The following is an 18590-nucleotide window of genomic DNA, read 5'->3' on the forward strand; positions in this document are numbered from 1 at the left end:
TTACTTGTATTTTTTATTTATTCTTTTCATTTGAAAAACCGGCTGCGTATAACGGCTTTATTCTCCTTGTGGTATGTTCTTCTTGATACGTCTACTTTTCTTACGATTATACTTATTCATAGCCTCTATCATTTTAGGTGGGGAAAGGGTATAAGTCACCAGGGTGGTCAAGGGTAGGGGAGTTCCCCACAACCCACCTCTTGGAAGGTTCAAGGGGCTCCACCACCTTCTCAAGGAGGGTTCCCCCAAAACCTACCATAACTCCCATATGATATAGGGAGGGGGAGTGGCCTGCTTTACTTTTTCATCACCCCAACTGCATCCATAGGATGGGAGGAGATGGTCGCAAAGATAAGAGAAATCTTCGCAAACCACCTTCGCAAGAGTTGGGAGTCACCAGGGAATCCCTACCACCACAGTCAAAAGAGATTTTCCCTCCTCGTGATTTTATTTTAAGAGATGTTGATATACCAAGAATGTACACATGACAACATTTTATGCAACTTTTTGTGCATATGACAAAAATCCCATTAGTTTTAGAATTCAAAGAAGCTTCATAATAAAGCGGCAACATTTAGGTTACGATTGGGTACACAAAATGGTTATTCTACTAGAAAAAGAAATAATTTTATTGAAAATAAAAGAATGTGAAATAAAATAGCCTCGAAATAGCCATTCCTATGACCCATGAGGGAATGATTGAGAGGAATAACTATTCCTCAATTTTAAGAATTCTCATTCACTTATGGTCATGAGAGTGGCTATCCAACTCATGTGCCATTAAAGGTGTTATTACTACTTTGAACTCCCAGTAGCGGTTAGGGTTTTCTTCTTTTCTCTCTAGCGCCTCCAGAAAGAGAAAAGCAAGACTTGGGGTGGGAAGAACGGCTGTCCTGGTTCTTCCCACCCCCTCCTCCCTTCTTCTATTCCTCCTCCTCCTCTCTCTCTCTCTATTATGCCTCTCACCGGTGATTTTTTTTCTCCGGTTTTATCCATCACCTTGTGCGATTTATCCCATCTCCGCCTGAAATCCCAACACCAGACCCTTATCCGACGCTCCTTTGCCTCCTCAAAGCCGCGGCTATAGCCTTTTCGTTCGGTTTTGTCATGGGTCTTCGATTTGGTTTCTTTGAAGTCCGATCTCGTTTTCAATGGCAGCCCCGCCACCTATCACGTCCTTCCACCATCGTCTCCGGCTTCATCTCCTCCCTCCGTCGCGTCTCAACCATCTCCACCGTTGGGGTTGCTGATTTTAGGTTTAGGAGATTTTATTATGTTTTTATTTGCTTGTATTTGTTGTCTCTTTGTATTTCCATGTATTTTTCTGTTCACTGTGTTCATTTTCTAGGCTAGATCATTGATCTGGCCTTTTTTTGTATTTTTGATAGAAATCTTCCTCTCCTTTTCGACTACTGATGGTCGGCTATGTTGTTCTTTTCCGACCACTGATGGTTATGTCGGCTACCCTTTGGGGTGTTGTTCCATTTACGAAATTTTGCTGTTTATTACAGCCTATTTTGGCCATTTCGGTTTGCTTGATGGGCCGAGTCATTAATTTGACTCATTCCCAACTGTTACTAGGATTTCTCTGTCATTTTCATTTGTGTTCTTGTAATTCCCCTTCTCCCTCCCCCCACTTAAAAAAATTTTAAAAAAAAAATAGTAGAATGGCTATCCAAGTTTTAAGAGTATATAAGTACTTTAATACCATTCTCGCAACTTAATAAAGAATTCTTCTTTTTTTCCTAACGTAATAACCATTCCGCATACCAAACATACCCTTTACCGTTGAAGAGAAATACATAGACAACGCTTGAGTTTCATATTGGTAGATTGGTATGTCAACATAACTTTATGCCTGTTAAACAGAAGAATTAGTTTTTTTTTTTTTTTTTCCTTTTCTATTAAAATTATATCACTATTTGGAAAGCCTCGCGCGACATAAAATTGAATCTTTATAAAATGTGAATAGACTCAAATCAATCAGATTCCATCTCCTTACCGACTTATAATTGTCATGCGAGTATTATCAAAAGCAACATTGGCTATAAGAAAGAGTAACTATTGATGGAGATAATGAACATTTTAATTTCCTATAAACCTATCACCAACGTCAAGGATCCATAGTGGCAAGCCTAATACTCCGCTGTATGTCAAGATCATCTGATTGATGGAAGATTTGGCATCAAGTAATTCAACGGGCATTGCGAGTTTACCTTACAGGAGATTATCAAGTTGTGCTTGCAGATCCTGTATAGACACCATATTGATGATGTTTTGTATCTCTTCAGGGGAGTATTCTGCTTTTAACATGGATTGTACCTGTACATGGGCTTCCACGATGTTTGTCCTGTATTTACCCAAATAAAAAGGGGGGAAAGCAATTGATTATGATAAATTTTCATTCAACTGAGCAAGAAGAAAATTTGACATAAGTCACAATGAATAGAATCAAAGATGCTTATGGTACATATTTTATTCAACCGAAAATATGTATAAAAAGAATGCAATTACAATGATTATAGAATTTAAACATATGTGGGTATCTTCCCAGATAGCCTTCCAGAATAATTTAAAAAAATAATAATAATTTAAGCATATCCCTAATCAACTTCAGGTTAGGAGCAAATAATCAAACCATATATATAGGGTTGACAGCTGTTTAAAATAACCTAGGAAAGAAAGACAAAACATGAACCAATAAACTTACTTTATTGGTTTGAAAAGTATTGTTCGTGTTGATGGGTTCTGCAGATAGAGCTTCATCTTTGCCATAACTGGCGGCAACTCTTGCTGTATAGCAGCGCTTACCTGTTCCAATTATACAGAATCAAAACAAGTGAGCCTCGAACATCTTAAGCATGACTTAGACAATGTCCATTTGGATACCAAACAAAATGACCCTGGAAATCAAACATGTTATGCCAAATCCTTTCATACGAGATCTATCACGCACATGTACATGCTTGAAAAGAATTTATCATGTAACATCCTCACGTTTAATATAGTTTGCATTGGCAAAGAGAAAATGGGAAAACAATTTAGAGAATGTTCCTCGCTCAACTAAAATCAACAAATAGCCTTTTTTATTGAGATGTCATAAATCAATAAAACTTCATGACATACCTTCTGAACAAGTTCAGCCACCTTATCTGGAGTAGCAAAAGCTTGATCCTTAAGTGGTTTGGCCATAACCGACTCTAGCTTTTGATTCTGATTGCCCGAGGATAGTGCAAATTTCACAGCTGTCACCTACAAAACAAATTGGTAACATTTACATTCTATATGAGAGATTCTTTTTCATAAGCAATACATGGAAAACAGGTTGTAGGTAATATATGAGAGAATTTAAATGTCTGATGTTCGACTTATTACTAATTATAATGGTTAGACAGTAAACTTGCACCTTAATATTAGAAATCATATAGCGAAACTGGTTTTTATGATACTTTTGCGCATAATTTGTAGACTTCTATGAGGTCATCTTAGAAGTACCCAAAAAAAAAGTGGAATTGAAGAGGAGCAAGGTTTTCCATTCCATAATGATGTAAATTTTCTCGTGTCTTTCCCCGGGAATAAGCCAAGTGACATCTGTTTTTCTTTTTCTTTTTTTTCTTTTGAAGTAAATTTTCTCACTTCTACTTCTTTGGATACACGCACATTAGATGGACCTTCCCCTATATCACAAGACACTTTGATTTTTAGCTGCCCTCATACTTAATATTCAATAGGGGTGGCATTTGTGTTCACTTTAGGTCGTGTCAACGCATAAGTATAAAATTATACAGGTCAACCATAACCCAATCCATTTAATTAAATAAGTCAGAGCCTTGAACCCAATCTTGCTAATTTCGTATTGGGTTCGTGTGGAGTTCGTAGGTTGTCAAAAATTGTCAGCCCTAAGTATCACATGTTAGGTTCGAGTCATGTAGAGATATGGGTATAAGATTAATAAGTCAAGATTAAGGCCCTGAAGTTGAATTTGAAGACTTGGAATGAGGAGGTGTTTGGTAATATTGACAGGAATAAGAGGATGCTTCTTGAAGAGCTTCGGTTGTTGGATGTGAACGAAGCAAGTAGGGCCTTGGATGAGGGGGAGGTTATGAGGAAGGCGAAAGTGACTCGAGACCTAGAGAATTGCACGCTTATGGAGGAGGTGAGTTGGAGGCAGAAATCAAGGGTGATGTGGTTGAAGGAAGGTGATAAGTGTACTAAGTTTTTCCACTCCATAGCAAATTCTAACAGAAGACGCAACTCTATGGATACTCTCATGATTGGGGATCACATCACTTCCAATCCGACCGAGATTAGTGAGCATGTAGTCGAGTTCTATCAAAAACTTTTCTCGGAGCAATGTCATTGGAGGCCCGTGGTAGAGGGTATTTCATTTGATTCCATTTCGGAGGCGGAGGCTAGTTGGTTGGAGAGAGACTTCGAAGAGGACGAGGTTAGAAAGGTAGTGTTTAAAATGAACGGTAATAAGGCGTCAGGCCCCGATGGGTTTACTATGGCCTTTTTTCAAGCTTGTTGGGAGGTGGTGAGGGAGGATGTTATGAAGGTGTTTAGTGCATTTCATGCAGGAGGGATGTTTGAGAATAGCCTCAATGCTTCGTTCATTTCACTTATTCCGAAGGTTCCCGACGATACCAATCTTAAAGACTTTCGGCCTATTAGCCTCGTGGGAGGTATCTACAAAATCATAGCTAAAGTCTTAGCAAATAGATTGAAGGTAGTTCTAGATAAGATTATTTCTCAGTCTCGAAGCGCCTTTATCAAGGGGAGGCAAATCCTAGATCCGATCTTGATTTCCAATGAATGTCTTGATAGTCGGTTGCGATCTGGGGAGCCAGGGATTATTTGCAAAATGGATCTGGAGAAAGCTTATGATCACGTGAATTGGGGTTTCTTGTTATATTTGCTCAAGAGGGGTGGATTTGGTGGGATTTGGTGCTCTTGGATTGAACATTGCATTTCATCGGTGCGCTTCTCGATTCTGATCAATGGTTCTCCTAATGGCTTAATGGTTCTCCTAATGGCTTTTTTAGCAGTTCCCGGGGTTTAAGACAAGGGGATCCCCTGTCTCCTTTGCTGTTTGTGTTTGTGATGGAAGCTCTAAGTAGGATGATTTCGGCGGCAGTCAATGGGGGACTAATAGAGGGGTTTCAAGTTGGTAATATTACTCTCTCACACCTTTTGTTTGCGGACGATACGTTGATTTTTTGCAATGCTAGGCCCACCCAGCTACGCTATTTGCGGAATTTGTTTTTGCTGTTTGAAGCTGCTTCCGGTTTGAAAGTTAACTTGGCAAAGTCAGTGTTAATTCCAGTGGGGAATGTGGAGCAAGTGGACAGGTTAGCCAGTGTTCTAGGGTGTGGGGTTGCTTCTTTGCCAGTAAAGTACCTTGGTCTGCCGCTGGGGGCCTCTTGTAAGGCTAAACATATTTGGGATGGACTCATAGAGAAGATAGAACGTCGGCTGGCTGGGTGGAAAAGGTCGTATTTGTCGAAGGGTGGAAGAGTCACGCTTATCAAGAGCACTCTCGCCAACTTGCCTACCTACTTTTTGTCTCTTTTCCCTATCCCGGTGAGTGTTGCTAAGCGGATTGAGAAGTCGCAGCGGGATTTTCTATGGGGGGGTCTAGGAGAGGAGTTCAAGTACCACCTGGTGAAGGGGTCGAAGGTTTGTAATCCGATTAAGGAGGGCGGGTTGGGTATCAGAAGCCTAATGGTGTTCAATCGCGCCCTTTTAGGGAAATGGCTGTGGCGCTATGGAATGGAGAGAGATGCTTGGTGGAGGACTGTGGTGGATGCGAAATTTGGAAGCCTTTGGGGAGGGTGGTGCTCCTTGGAGCCGAGAGGAGCGTTGGGGGTGGGGTTATGGAAGAACATCAGGAAAGGGTGGGGCACCTTCAAAGGGTTTACTCGATTTGAGGTAGGGGATGGGACTAGAGTTCGCTTCTGGCATGATCGGTGGTGTGGGGATACGGCTCTCAAGGTAGCTTTTCCAGGCCTATTCAGCATTGCTTGTGCCAAGGACGCCTCAGTTGCGGAGCATTTGGAAGTGCTGGGTGGCTCTAACCAATGGAATGTTAGTTTCTCTAGAGAGGCTCATGATTGGGAGGTGGATGTTTTGACCTCTTTTTTTCAGGTGTTACATTCTGCTCAAGTGAGGCAAGGGTGTGAAGATAGGTTGTGGTGGAACCCTTCCAAAAGAGGCCGCTTCAAGGTCAAGCTTTTCTACTACTCATTGGCTGGTTTGGAAGGAAGAGGATTCCCATGGAAGAGTGTGTGGCGTACACAAGCTCCTCCGAGGGCGAGTTTTTTTGTGTGGTCGGCGGCTTTTGGCAAAATTTTGACCTTAGATAACCTCAGAAAGCGACAGGTGATTGTGACGAACAGATGTTGCATGCACAAGAGGAGTGAGGAGACGGTGGACCATCTTCTTCTTCATTGCGAGGTTGCTTATGCTTTGTGGAATACTTTTTTTGGATGGTTTGGGATGTCTTAGGTGATGCCGAGACGGGTCTCGGATTTACTCGCCTGTTGGTGGTCTTTGGGGAGGAGGGGGAGTGCCGCTGTTTGGAAAATGGTGCCTACTTGTTTCTTTTGGTGTTTATGGAGGGAAAGGAATAAAAGGTGCTTTGGGGATTTGGAAGGGACATGGGAAGACATATTAGCCTCTTGTTTTCATACGTTGTATCTCTGGACCGTGGCACATGTCTTTCCGATGTCGATTAGTTATGATGATTTTCTTGTTCGTTTTTCCCTTTCTAGTTAAGTGATCCTGTTGTATACTCCCAGTGTACTTTGGGGCGCCTTTACGCTTTTTTATAAAACAGATTATTACTTATAAAAAAAAAAAAAAGATTAATAAGTCAACCTAACCTGACCCATTTAATTAAACGGGTCAAACTCTTCAATCATAATCTGCAAATTTTGTGTAGAGTTCGCGTATCGTGTCAAAAATGACCAGCCAAAATATATAGGGTCTAATCTCTCAATTTGCTAACTAGTGAAGTTTTCAGCATTATATTCTGAAGTCAGCTTAACAACATACCTAATGAGGAAATAGACAAACCTTGGTAACAAATGAAAGCATAGGATCCACAACTAGCTTAGTGACTGACATAATGAACTCCTCACAAGTTGCTTTTAGGCTTTTCTCAAGTTCCTGCAAATAAATGAGTACCCGCCACATATTAGACTTACCCGGAAGTAAGGAAAATAGCAATACAAGGAAATAGTTCCAACAAATATAACAGTATCAACCAAACATGAAATAAAATTGACAATCAGCCATCCACAGAAATTCAGTTATTCTCTAAAATCATTAGTTGGAGCAGTTGGTATCATAATTTAAAGAGAAACTAACCAAGCACCATGGTCACATAAAATCATGAGTCGGTGATAGCATAGTCAAAATCCACAGCATATAACAGGTAACCAACTGATAAATTAAAGATGCGCAAATTAATGGCACCAACAGGTTTCAGTGACCAAAGCTTTTGCAGAAAGTATAATCAGTATCACCATCAAGTGTAATAGTATATTAATTAAAAGCTAAAAGTCATCGCAAAAGATCAATGAAATTATATAAAAAAATTTAATTGAATGAGTTAAAAATATAAGTTCTATGTCTTCATTATGAAGTACACTTCAATGACCTTTTTTTCTCAGGAACACAATTTATTCTCTTGCCTTCCAAACAAACCATGGGAGGGGAAGTACCACATGCCGTCAAAATGTCAACCAAGAAATATGCTGTATAAACAACTATTATAAAGATTGTGTTGCAAGGCAAAGTCACAAACCTTCTTGGCATCTATTTGACTTTCCAAAACTCGGGGAGACAAAGTCCTTGCCAACGAAGTTGATCTTGACCAGTCAAATAAAGAGGCTTGACCTCTAAGTATTCGTCTTAAATGTTCCTGACAGTAGAATTAAACCAAAATAAGAATCCAGTGAAGTGAAAGATAATAGAACTTCTCTAATTAGGAAAAAATCTGATCAAATGACAAACCTAAACGGTGGAAGAAATATTACCCAGAGAACTCTATGATCAAAAAGGTTTTCTTTTTCTTTTTCTTTTTCAACCTTTAATGCACCACATTTCAGAAAATAATCCTACAACACCTTGAAGGATGATTATTTAATACTTTCAGCCTTTTTATGCCATCACAGCTTAATTATTCTATGTATTCTATGTAAATGTTACTTTAGGGAATTTAAGAGATTATTTTCTGGTAAATTACCTCTGGAAAAAAGCATTCAAATGAAGACTGGAGACCAAACTATTAAGCTAACAACTCAACCACTTTTTTCCCTTCTAATACATAAAAATCTATTCAAGAATCAACAGAATAGATTGCAGCACCCTGCTACAGCCTTTTTGATTTCTGTTTGACCTTTACAAAGTAAAAGTACTCAAAACTTGTAGAAGCTAAACAAAATGAAGAAAGTCCAGACCAGATTTGAGGTTCAATCCCAATAGAACCAAATGACTTGAGTTTACTAATCCTCTAACAAATAACTCCAACACACATAATGGACAAGAATCATGGAAGTCTAAGATCATCAAGTTAAATTATAATGCACAAGAGCATGCAATTTATTCACAATGCAAAAATGGTAAAACAGGGGAAAAAAAAAGGCTTAACAGATGGAGTGCTCAAGCATGTGATTTATTCAGATGCAGATACAAGAAACACTAGATTATGATCTCAACTAAAGGAGAGCTTTAGCCTCAGAGATACTTACCAGCAAATGGGAGAAATCAAGTTCCTTATGTGTAACTGAGAATTCAATATCAAAAGGTGCAATCTGGAAGACCACAAGTTATCAGTAATCCCTTAAATAATATTGTCTAATAGAATAACAACCAGGGAAACAAAAAGGAGAGAAAATAGAGATCACCTGCTCCCTTAAAATAAGCAGATACTTTATAAGGAAGAGCTGCCCATCCATTGGTGATGATCTCTTTACAATAAGTTTGCTTGCTTTCTGTAGCAGATAGCAGGAAGCACAAATTACAAAACTCATAACAAGCTGCTACACAAAATGTGGTTTTTTGTTGACCCGCTTGAATAAAAACCATTAAAAGTAGGTCAACCTATGAAGGAAATAAAATCCCTTCTTTCCAAAGATAACAGAGTCATGTAAGAACAACCTGATTTTCAACTGATATGGATAACATCATAAATATTGTATGTTACATGGCACTAATGCACAAAGGACTTCCCAGTGGCAGTATTGCATTCTACTGAATAGATAATTGTTTCTTTCACTACTCACTTGGATAGATATGGAGCAAACTTCTACTGCTTCCTGATAAAAAAATCCAAAAAGCCAAATTTTAAACAAAATAAACAAGGAAATATAAAAGATGACTTGCATAGCAAAATTTACAATCCAAAGATTAAATACCTGTGCTAAACCAGTGAAAACTGCTGCTTCTAAGCGGCGGTACAACTTTGAAAGACACGAAAGAGTTTTCTCCAACGGTGGATACCACGTTTTATATACATCTGGGTTTTCCTCCGCCTAAAATTTGATAAACAAGCAGGAATAAATATGCAAGAATGTTATTCAAGAAGGATTTAAGCTTTATATCAGGGAGTTAAAAAGTGAATAGATGATCCACAAGTGGCATAGCACACCTCTCCACTCGGACCACAACCAATAGAGAGAATGAGCAGCTTCAACCACATCTGCAAGTCTTAACATTCCTGCAAGTTGGACACCAGGTGTCCAACGTACATGGTCGTTCAGACTTCAGTGAATAAAGTGTGTGTGTATACACACATCTCCACTCAGACCACAACCAATGGAGAGAATGATCAGCTTCAACCACATCTGTAGGTCTAACAATCCTGCAAGTTGGACATCAGCAGGTGTCCAACTTACACCGTAGTTCAGACTTCAGTGAATGAAGTATATATCTGTCCGTGTGTGTGCGCGTGTTTGTAGGTTGTCAGCAAGCCATATTACATGCAGAAATTTTTCCCAAGAGAATGGTAGGAGAAAATGAAAGTTAAAATTATTAAAATTATTAGATTAGATCCTCCAAATTAGTAAGGAGACGCTTATTCTGATATGCCGGACAACAGAACTACACAAATGAATCTTTACCAAGCAACATAAGTATTAAAGGCACATTTCTTAGTATAAGGTAAAAAAGGAGGCAGTGTAAGGCACATACAGCAGAAGTTTCTGATTTATTCTCAACAGATTGTTCCAGCTTCGCAGGGTAATCCAAGTCTTCATCGAAAGGCATATAGTTCGCTATCTACATAAGAAGCAACAAGATCTTAGTATAGCAGCTACTTCAGATTGCCCCAATCAATTTTATTATTTTTTTTTTTTGGCAACTCTGGAGAGGTTTTAGCCTTTTGGGCATCTCACCAAAAAAAGAAAGAAAGTGGAAGACACAAACATCCAGTGACATGGCAACTTCAGAAAACTAATACTATCATTCTGATCCCTCCACAAGCACATTTATGGTTTCTAGACATGTAGTCTGCAAACTCATTCATACATAGTAGCATAGCATTGCGATTCTCTTTGTAATCAATCTTGAGTCAGTAATTTCCCAGGCAGAAAACAAAGAAAAATGTATTTTTCTAAACTACATCAAAGAGATCAACAGTATTCAGTTTACCATAATGATCACCATGTAAATGATCATACAGGAAGGAATCAAGTTTCCCATTTCCATTTGTTCCCCCAACAATAGCCTCAAAAAATGGCATCAATGGTCTAACATGATCCTTGTACTCAGTTAAATGAAAAGACTACTCTTTTTCTTTTTTCTTTTTTGATAAGTAAAAGACTACTCATTTTAAAGTACCACATCATAATAGAAGTTTTTTTTTTTTTTTTTTACAAGTAATTGGCCCCAATGGGAGGGAGAAGGAGAGATTCGAACTAGTAACTCCCACTTCATGATGCGTGGTCCCCAACCAATTTAACTATCCCTAGGGGTCTATAGTATATCTACTTATAGTAAAAAATAAAACAAGAAAATAAATGGATAAATGAAGTATATCTACTTTCTTCTACTTCATAGTAATAGAAAATAAATGCACCAAAATCAGTGAACAAGCTTTGAAAGCCAGCGAACAAGGAATATTTTGAAATTTTTTTAAAAATGGCAGGTGTATACATTGAAGAATTAATATGAACAAAAGATGAAGAATAAAAAGCACCTCATCACTAATATGCGTTCGAGCACGAAAAGTCAACCTCTCATGAACATCCGCTAGAATTCTTTGTAATGTAGGGCGTAGCCCAGCTAACGATTCACTCCGCCTATTTAGTTGTTCTCCCAAAACTTCAACTTTGAGGATATCAACAAGTTCACACAGAAAATCAATATTTGTTTCATGAATAAGTTTTGGGCGGAGTGTATCATACAAATATGTAGACCTGCAGGATCAGTTATCATTGTCATAAGAATTTCATATAACCTTATGATAAGAATAAACAAACAAAATCTTCATTGAATAACTTCAACATAAAAAAAAAGAGCTCAAGAGTACAGAAATCATTAATGGAATTTTTTTTTTTAATTTAATTTAATTTTCTAATGTTTTTAATCATTTTAATTTTTTTTTTTTTTTTTTTTTTCTAATTAGGTATATGAACATGTGTCCATTTTTTAGGAGTGCTGAAGTGGATTTCCGTCAATTTTTGGATGAAATTTAGACGGATATACTATGTTTTTATCCATTATCGAGGTACTATTTGTGAAACAAAATGAAACCGAGGGGGCAAAAAATAAAGCTATTAAAACACAGGGAGCAAAAAAGTATTTAACCCTTATTTTATAAGTAATCGACAAATATTATTAAAAGTGTAAGGGGCCCCTAAGTACACAAAGTATACAAAGGGTAACACCTAACTAGAAGAAGCAAACATAACAAGAAAATCACCATAGCTATTTGTCACATGAGACACATGAGCAGCTATCACAAATACAAAGTTTTGAAGAATAATGATTTAATCTCCTCCAAAGTCCTCTCCTAGCCCTCAAAACTTATGTCATTCATTTCCCTCCATAAACACCATAAAAGGCACGTAGGCACTAGATTTGAGGTGGGAGATGGATCCAAGGTTAGATTCTCACATGGTTTGTATAGTGGAGACGAGGCCCTAAAGGCTTTCCAATTTTATTGGGTTATGAGTGTGTGAACTATAATTCCGTAGCAGCTCACTTGGAGGTTTCTAGTGGGTCCAATCAGTGGAACGTTAGTTTTGTCAAAGCAGCTCATGATTGGGAAGTGGAGGTTTGCTTCATTCTTTTGCTTGCTGTATACAGCCAGAATGAGACGGGTAGGTGAAGATAAGCTTTGGTTGGCCCCCCCCTAAATGAAATTGTTCTATGTTAGATCTTTCTATAGTATCTTGGGTTGCAAGGAAGGCTCTCTTTTCCCTTGAAAGAGTATTTGGCTAACTAAGGCTCCCGTAAGGGCGACTTTTCTTTGCCTGGTCGATGGCCCTAGGAAATATCCTTACCATGGAAAATCTTAGGAAGCAACATGTCATAGTAATCAATAAGTGCTGCATGTGCAAAAAAAAATGGGGAGTTCGTGGATCTTCTTCTCCATTATGAGGCGGCATGTGCCTAATGGAATGCTTTCTTCAGTCGCTTTGGGCTTTCTTGGGTTATGCCTAGATGAGTTATTGACTTGTATGCATGTTGGTGGACTAATGATAGCACTCAAAGTGCTGCTGCATGGAAGATGGTGTCTTCTTGTCTTTTATAGTGTATTTGAAGGAAAATGAATGATTGGAGTTTTGAAGATCGCGGGAGGATAATAGAGAAGCTAAAGTCTTTTTTCTTCAATACACTTTATTTGTAGACAGCTGCTCATATTTCTCCTTTGGTCCTAAGTTTCCATGATTTTCATTTTCTTTTTTCTTCTTCTAGCTATATGTTTTCTCTTGTATATTTCCTGGGTACTTGGGAACGCCTTACATTTTTAATGATAACTCGATTTCTTAAAAAAAATAAAAAAAAAAATAAAAGAATAAGAACCTTACATTCTATTGTACACATTGTACAGACATGCACAAAAGAAGCTTCTACTTTTCCCCCATAAACCTAATCTTATAAAGGGAAATTTTTTTTTCCATAGTGATTTCAGCCCTGGTCACCACCATATCGTACCAGAGTTTTGTCCATCTTTGGCACAAGAAAGGTGAAGTTTTTTCTTCTGCAGAACTAGGGGGAGCTACTTTTCACTCATTGCTATGCAGTTTGGCATACGTAAAAACACTAAGCTAGGCCATTTCATGTTAACCTCAATAGAATAGAAAATAAAATGATAGGAAAAGAAAAGAAAAGGGGAAAAAGGAAAGAAAAATTAGGCTATAAAAAAGCAGGCTTGAAAACTCACAGAGGATCTATCAATGCAGCCAAACTTGAAACATCCTCCGAAGAAGATGGGAAAAAATGATCAAACAATTGGTGCTCAAGCTGACAGACCTGCAATTTATATCAGTGTCAATCAAAGTGTCCCAAAGAAAAGGAAACGGATCTAACGAACAATTATGGTTATTGATAAATGAAAGAAATAAGAAAGCAGAGAAATTAAAAAGAAAATATTGAAGTGTAGCAAGGAACTCCAATCTAATTGTCACTCAATGGTAACCTTGCTGCACCTTTTCATGAGGGCTCACATTCATCATGGAATAAAGGGTGAAAACTTGTGGGAACCAGGTTCATCTGACTTGATGAAGGTTACTCCCTTTTGCCCCCATAAAATTGTGAATGAGTCAAAGTTCTTATTATTTCTTAATTAGTGCATACAGACAAGAAAATCATATGAGAATTGTCCATTCCATATACATGGCCCGAAGTCACAAAAACCAAATATTGCTTAAACTTTAGCTTAAGAAGAGTCAAATCAACTGCATAGATGGGCTCAAAATAAAATAACAATATAATATAAATATGAGATTCATTACTAAAAATCCAGTCCTTGAAGAAAATTCATAAGCATTCACCCATCTAAAATATGCAAAAACTTCGTCCAACCAAGATTTGAGTACAACCACTAAACTTTAAGGCCTGAGACACCAGCGCATAATAGAATTGGCGAAGGAACCATATTTGAAAAATGCAATTCTTCGTATTCACTTTAATCAACAAGGACATATGGGATTGACTACAACCTCTATTTTTATTAGTTTATCATAATCAACCCTTACCTGCATTAGATATGCGCATCCTGATCTAGTTAATGATGGCAATGCCTCTTTCTTCGCAAATTCAGATATCCGTTGATGCACTATGCCCCTAACCTGGATAGCATAAGACCAAAGGAACATATGATTAAAACCAACTGACTGCTCAGGAAAACAAAAAATAAAAATAAAATAAAATAAAAAAGATTAAAAGCAACGGACCAATGAAATAATAAAAATTATTTTCAAAACAACCAATCATCAGCTCACCAAGGAAAGTCGCTGTTCACAATATAATTTATGGCATTCGGCAAGAAGTTGAACGTATTCTTTCCTAGATGATCTGCTTTCAATTTCCTCTAGCACTGGCTTAATCTGCAAAAACATAATGTCTTAAGTTGCCTCTACAGGAAAAAAGATCAAGTTATAGGACACATCTGATTCCCACATCAGAGAGATCCCAATAAGAATTTAAAAGGAACTGTGCATTTTCTAATGCCCCGACTCCACAAACTGCCATAGTGGGTAATCTGTAATAAATCTGCTGTTCAAATAGCAGCTTTATTTTGAACACAAAGAAAATGGTTACCTCACTCGCTGCTGCTTTGAAACGAACATATATAACAGATGCCTCAACACCTTCAGAAACAGTTGCTTTGCTGTTGCCACTAGATCGGATTGCTGCTTGGACCTGTCAAAGGAAATGACTATCTCACTGAGTCTTGAGCCCTCTGCAAACTACCTACATATCTCTATATATATCTGTGCGTGTGCACGCGCGTGTTACAATTATTCAACTGCATATGACTTCACCTGAGAAAAAGCACTTTTGAGAACAGAAAGTACATGAGAACGTATCATGCCCAGAGCTCGAGACTGTCAAACATGAAAATTTCAAGATTATTGTACATCAAAACAAATCATACTAGCAGAAGTTTCACACAATAGTAAAGGATGGCAATTGTTAGTTTTCACCCAATCAATCACCTTATAAAATATTAACATCAGAATCACTTGTGTACCTGAAGTTGTCGGAACTTGAGCAAGTAAACACTGGATTCTGCATACTGTGGATTGCTTTCAACATACCTAAAATACACAGAGTTCAAATAATGATGAATTCTCATTTTTCATTACCTACAAATACTAATAATTCTCAGGCCCAACAACAAACTTGCATTGTTTTTAACTGAGTAATGTCAGAACCAAAGAATTACTGAAAAATATTTACTTTGAAAATCATCCACTTACAAAATGCAGTCATCAAGCCGCTTGAGCAGTGGGAGAAAGTTCTCATTTCCAACATTCATATTTGGAGAATAAAAATTGGATGAAATCTGCACATAGTGCAATACATTATTGCAAATTGCTATTTTATGCGGCATAACTTTTATGTAATCTCTACATAAAACAAATAACCAAGACTGTAAAATAACTCTATCTGAACAGAGTATGCAAAGTTTATGTGTTTACACATACATACAGATAAATACAACCCATCCAGCCATAAGAGGTTCAACCCACAACCTCACCCTCTAACCCTTCTTTATGAAAAGTGGAGAAGCCATTTGGTTCAAAGACAATGGGCAAAGTATACAGGTGCTTCACATAAACTTCAAATGATGATATTCAATTTACTTCAAGCTTGATAGATACTAAAGAAAAAAAATACTACATAAAAAATACTACATAAAAAATGATATACTCAGAATCTGTTATACTAAAAACGCCTACAAAATAGAGACAGTGAAATAGATTGTTCAAAAATGATATTAATGTTAGAAACAGAGACCAAAAGTAACTGAGAAAGGAAGACATTTTTAACAAATTAAGTTGTTCAGCATTAGCAGTTGAGGCTAACAAAAACTACATCATTTTACAGATGATCACAACTACTAATAAATGCTCACAACAGGGTTAGCAATATTCAAAAATTAATGGTCAGTTAGACTATATGATTTTACAGGTGATCACGGCTACAAATAATACTCAGTTTAAAAAAATAGGGTTAGGGATGTTATTGATATTGAGATTAAGCCGGTCAGCAGTAACAAGTGAGGCTAACAAACACTACATGATATAACTCAATCCATGTCAGCTAAAATAACAAGATTAGGGATGTCAGTGATGTTCAAAATTAAAGATGACTAATGTTATATACCAAGTCCTAAACAATCACAACTAGATATAAATAAAAACATCATGAATAAGTGTAAAAACTGAAAGCCAAACTTCTTCCACTAACGAAAAAACAAACAGAATATTTGCAACTACTTCCCCATCCTCTTTGGACATAAAACATCAGTTTACTAGAAAGTATTTCCTGTCAATCAAGTCTTCCCCACTACGAATGCAGCTTAAAGCAATGGTCAACCAAAAGAGCATAACCTTAGATCAAGCACTAACTTCACATATACTCTTTCACAAGAATTGAACCATCATCACCCCAGAACTCCTTACAAGAAGAAAACCTCAAAGGACGCCATACTTAATTTAAACGATGTTATACTTTGTTTAAATGAACAGAACCTTCTAGAATTTCTTTGCACACAATTTTTGCTAATAAATAGATAATTAATGAAGATGATGCTTTCATAATTGATATTGTACGCACACAGCTACTACATATCTTGCCACAGAAGATACATGAATGACCAACCTAATTTAGAGATAACTCAAGAATCCAACATTTAGAGTAGTGTTTTTCTTTTAACCTTGTAGAAGTTTGGATAAGCTAGAGTGACTTTTATAAGTAGGAAGCTGCTAGTTGCTATATATCAAAATAATGTTCCAAATATTTTCCCATTACTTCAGTAATGTTTTCTATTGTGGGTCTCTTCAACTAACAAAAAAAATCAAAACAAACTGAAACTCTTGTTAAGATTGCATTCAAACCTTACATTCTCCAATTCCTCAAAGTACTTGAGCTTACTGTGAAGTGCTTCTGCAAATTCAATCAGTCTTTGCTTCTCTATTACCTGCAACATGAGCAGAAAAGTGAGACAACAAGTCAACTATATTAAACAAAGGTTACTGCCTCCAGTATTTCAAATTCAATCAGTCTTTGATCATGTTTTTTGTTGAACCTCCAGAGAGTGCAGCAACACTATCAAAAGATTTGTAAACTTATGAAGTGACATTGAGATTTACTCGAGCCAACACTCTAGGCAAGTTATACATCAAACAAGAAAGTATAGGAAATGGGAGAAAAACGCACCAGCCGGTCACACGCATCATGAAGAGTTTTTGTCTTTGTAGCTACTGCTTGATGCTCCTGCTGTAGTCCATCAAAGAAGTGTAAAGTGTCATCCACCTGCACAAAAGGGAACTCAGGCATCTTAAAAATCCAAATCCAAACAGAAGAATTACAGCTTAGGAATCCAATAGATGTCAAAATAGACTAACCTGACCAAGTAAACCATCACACGTCTGTATGCGCTCTGTTAAAGAGTTTACATACTGTTGATATTTCTCCTCTGTCTAAGGAAAGAAAAGAATGAGGTGAAATAAGCATTTATTCATACATCCTATGCAGACAAATATGCTACAATGAGAAATCGTCATTAACCTCTGACTTCATTGCTGATTCAAGATCATTAAACCACTTGTAAAACTGCAACATAAAGGAAAGGCAATGAATCAAACCAAAAGCTTTAGATGCGAGCCTCATTTATCATGGAACCAAACGATAATCTAATACCTGGTTTGTATTGACCAAGAATGGTTGAATAGTAGGAGTGGAATCTCGGATAGAGCTATCCTTAACGGAAACGGATACGGACAAGGCATTATCCGGGTGAGATACATGATCTTGAGCCAGATTGAGCGGAAAAGGCCGCTCCGCAACCGCATGAGACAGTGCTACGATTGCCACTTGTTGATGCTCCGTAAGAGGAGCATTCTGCACCGGCAAAGCAAAATCAAACGAGGAAGCGGTGTTGATCACAAAAATGCACAGATCGAGATTTAGCAAAGCAAGATTTCAAATTCAAATATGAATATCATGAAGCAAGAAAGCGCAATGCTATTAAAACACAGATACCTGCTCCCAAGTAGAGGCGAAGTTGTAGCCTTTAGAAATGGCTCCCGATTTCGGAAGCGTAGGAGGAGGACTTGGTTTTGTGCTTGCCATTTGCGCTCGGATCCGGCTTCTGTGCTGTAGTAAAGTGTTCAAATGTTAAAAAGTTGAAGGGTTTAGATGTTTTGTTAAAAAATTGAAGGGTCCAGATTTATTTTAATTGAAACGTAGTCTTTAACTCTAAAGCAAACGTTTACTGTGGTTTAATTTTTGACGCCATTTAAGCCTTTATGGGGTAGGGGAACGTCTCTTTTCAACAACTCGGGAATGAGGAAAAGAAAACTCTCTGAATTAGCAGCTTCATCTCCAATCTTATTTAACAGCTT

At 37.5% G+C, this 18590-nt stretch overlaps 1 protein-coding gene across 1 annotated transcript; it reads right to left on the minus strand.

Annotated features, from left to right (window-relative positions):
• Window positions 1-1937: 1937 nt before the first annotated feature.
• LOC132170376 (conserved oligomeric Golgi complex subunit 3) lies at window positions 1938-18337 on the minus strand. Its single transcript, XM_088517856.1, has 24 exons — window positions 18229-18337; window positions 17887-18087; window positions 17755-17799; window positions 17592-17666; window positions 17404-17499; window positions 17087-17164; window positions 15438-15523; window positions 15209-15275; window positions 15000-15062; window positions 14776-14877; window positions 14457-14561; window positions 14211-14303; window positions 13397-13485; window positions 11204-11423; window positions 10198-10284; window positions 9423-9539; window positions 9291-9323; window positions 8913-8999; window positions 8757-8819; window positions 7811-7927; window positions 7078-7170; window positions 3127-3252; window positions 2711-2811; window positions 1938-2350 (listed from the first exon to the last, which is right to left on the minus strand). Exons 1-24 carry the CDS (start codon window positions 18316-18318, stop codon window positions 2218-2220), a joined length of 2367 nt encoding a protein of 788 aa, XP_088373982.1. The 5' UTR covers window positions 18319-18337; the 3' UTR covers window positions 1938-2217.
• Between the last annotated feature and the right edge of the window lie 253 nt (window positions 18338-18590).

The sequence above is a fragment of the Corylus avellana genome, chromosome 1, assembly GCF_965113065.1.
Source record: "Corylus avellana chromosome 1, dhCorAvel1.hap1.2, whole genome shotgun sequence".
Classification (NCBI taxonomy): Eukaryota; Viridiplantae; Streptophyta; class Magnoliopsida; order Fagales; family Betulaceae; genus Corylus; species Corylus avellana.

What these genes read in the sequence shown, in the direction of transcription:
- LOC132170376 (XM_088517856.1), bottom strand. Translation starts at nt 18,318, where the DNA reads ATGGCAAGCACAAAACCAAGTCCTCCTCCTACGCTTCCGAAATCGGGA. An exon ending in TCAAGTTCCGACAACTTCAG is followed by an intron (nt 15,063 to 15,208) that starts GTACACAAGTGA and finishes CATGTTTGACAG; the next exon opens with TCTCGAGCTCTGGGCATGAT. An exon ending in TGCTTATTTTAAGGGAGCAG is followed by an intron (nt 8,820 to 8,912) that starts GTGATCTCTATT and finishes GTGGTCTTCCAG; the next exon opens with ATTGCACCTTTTGATATTGA.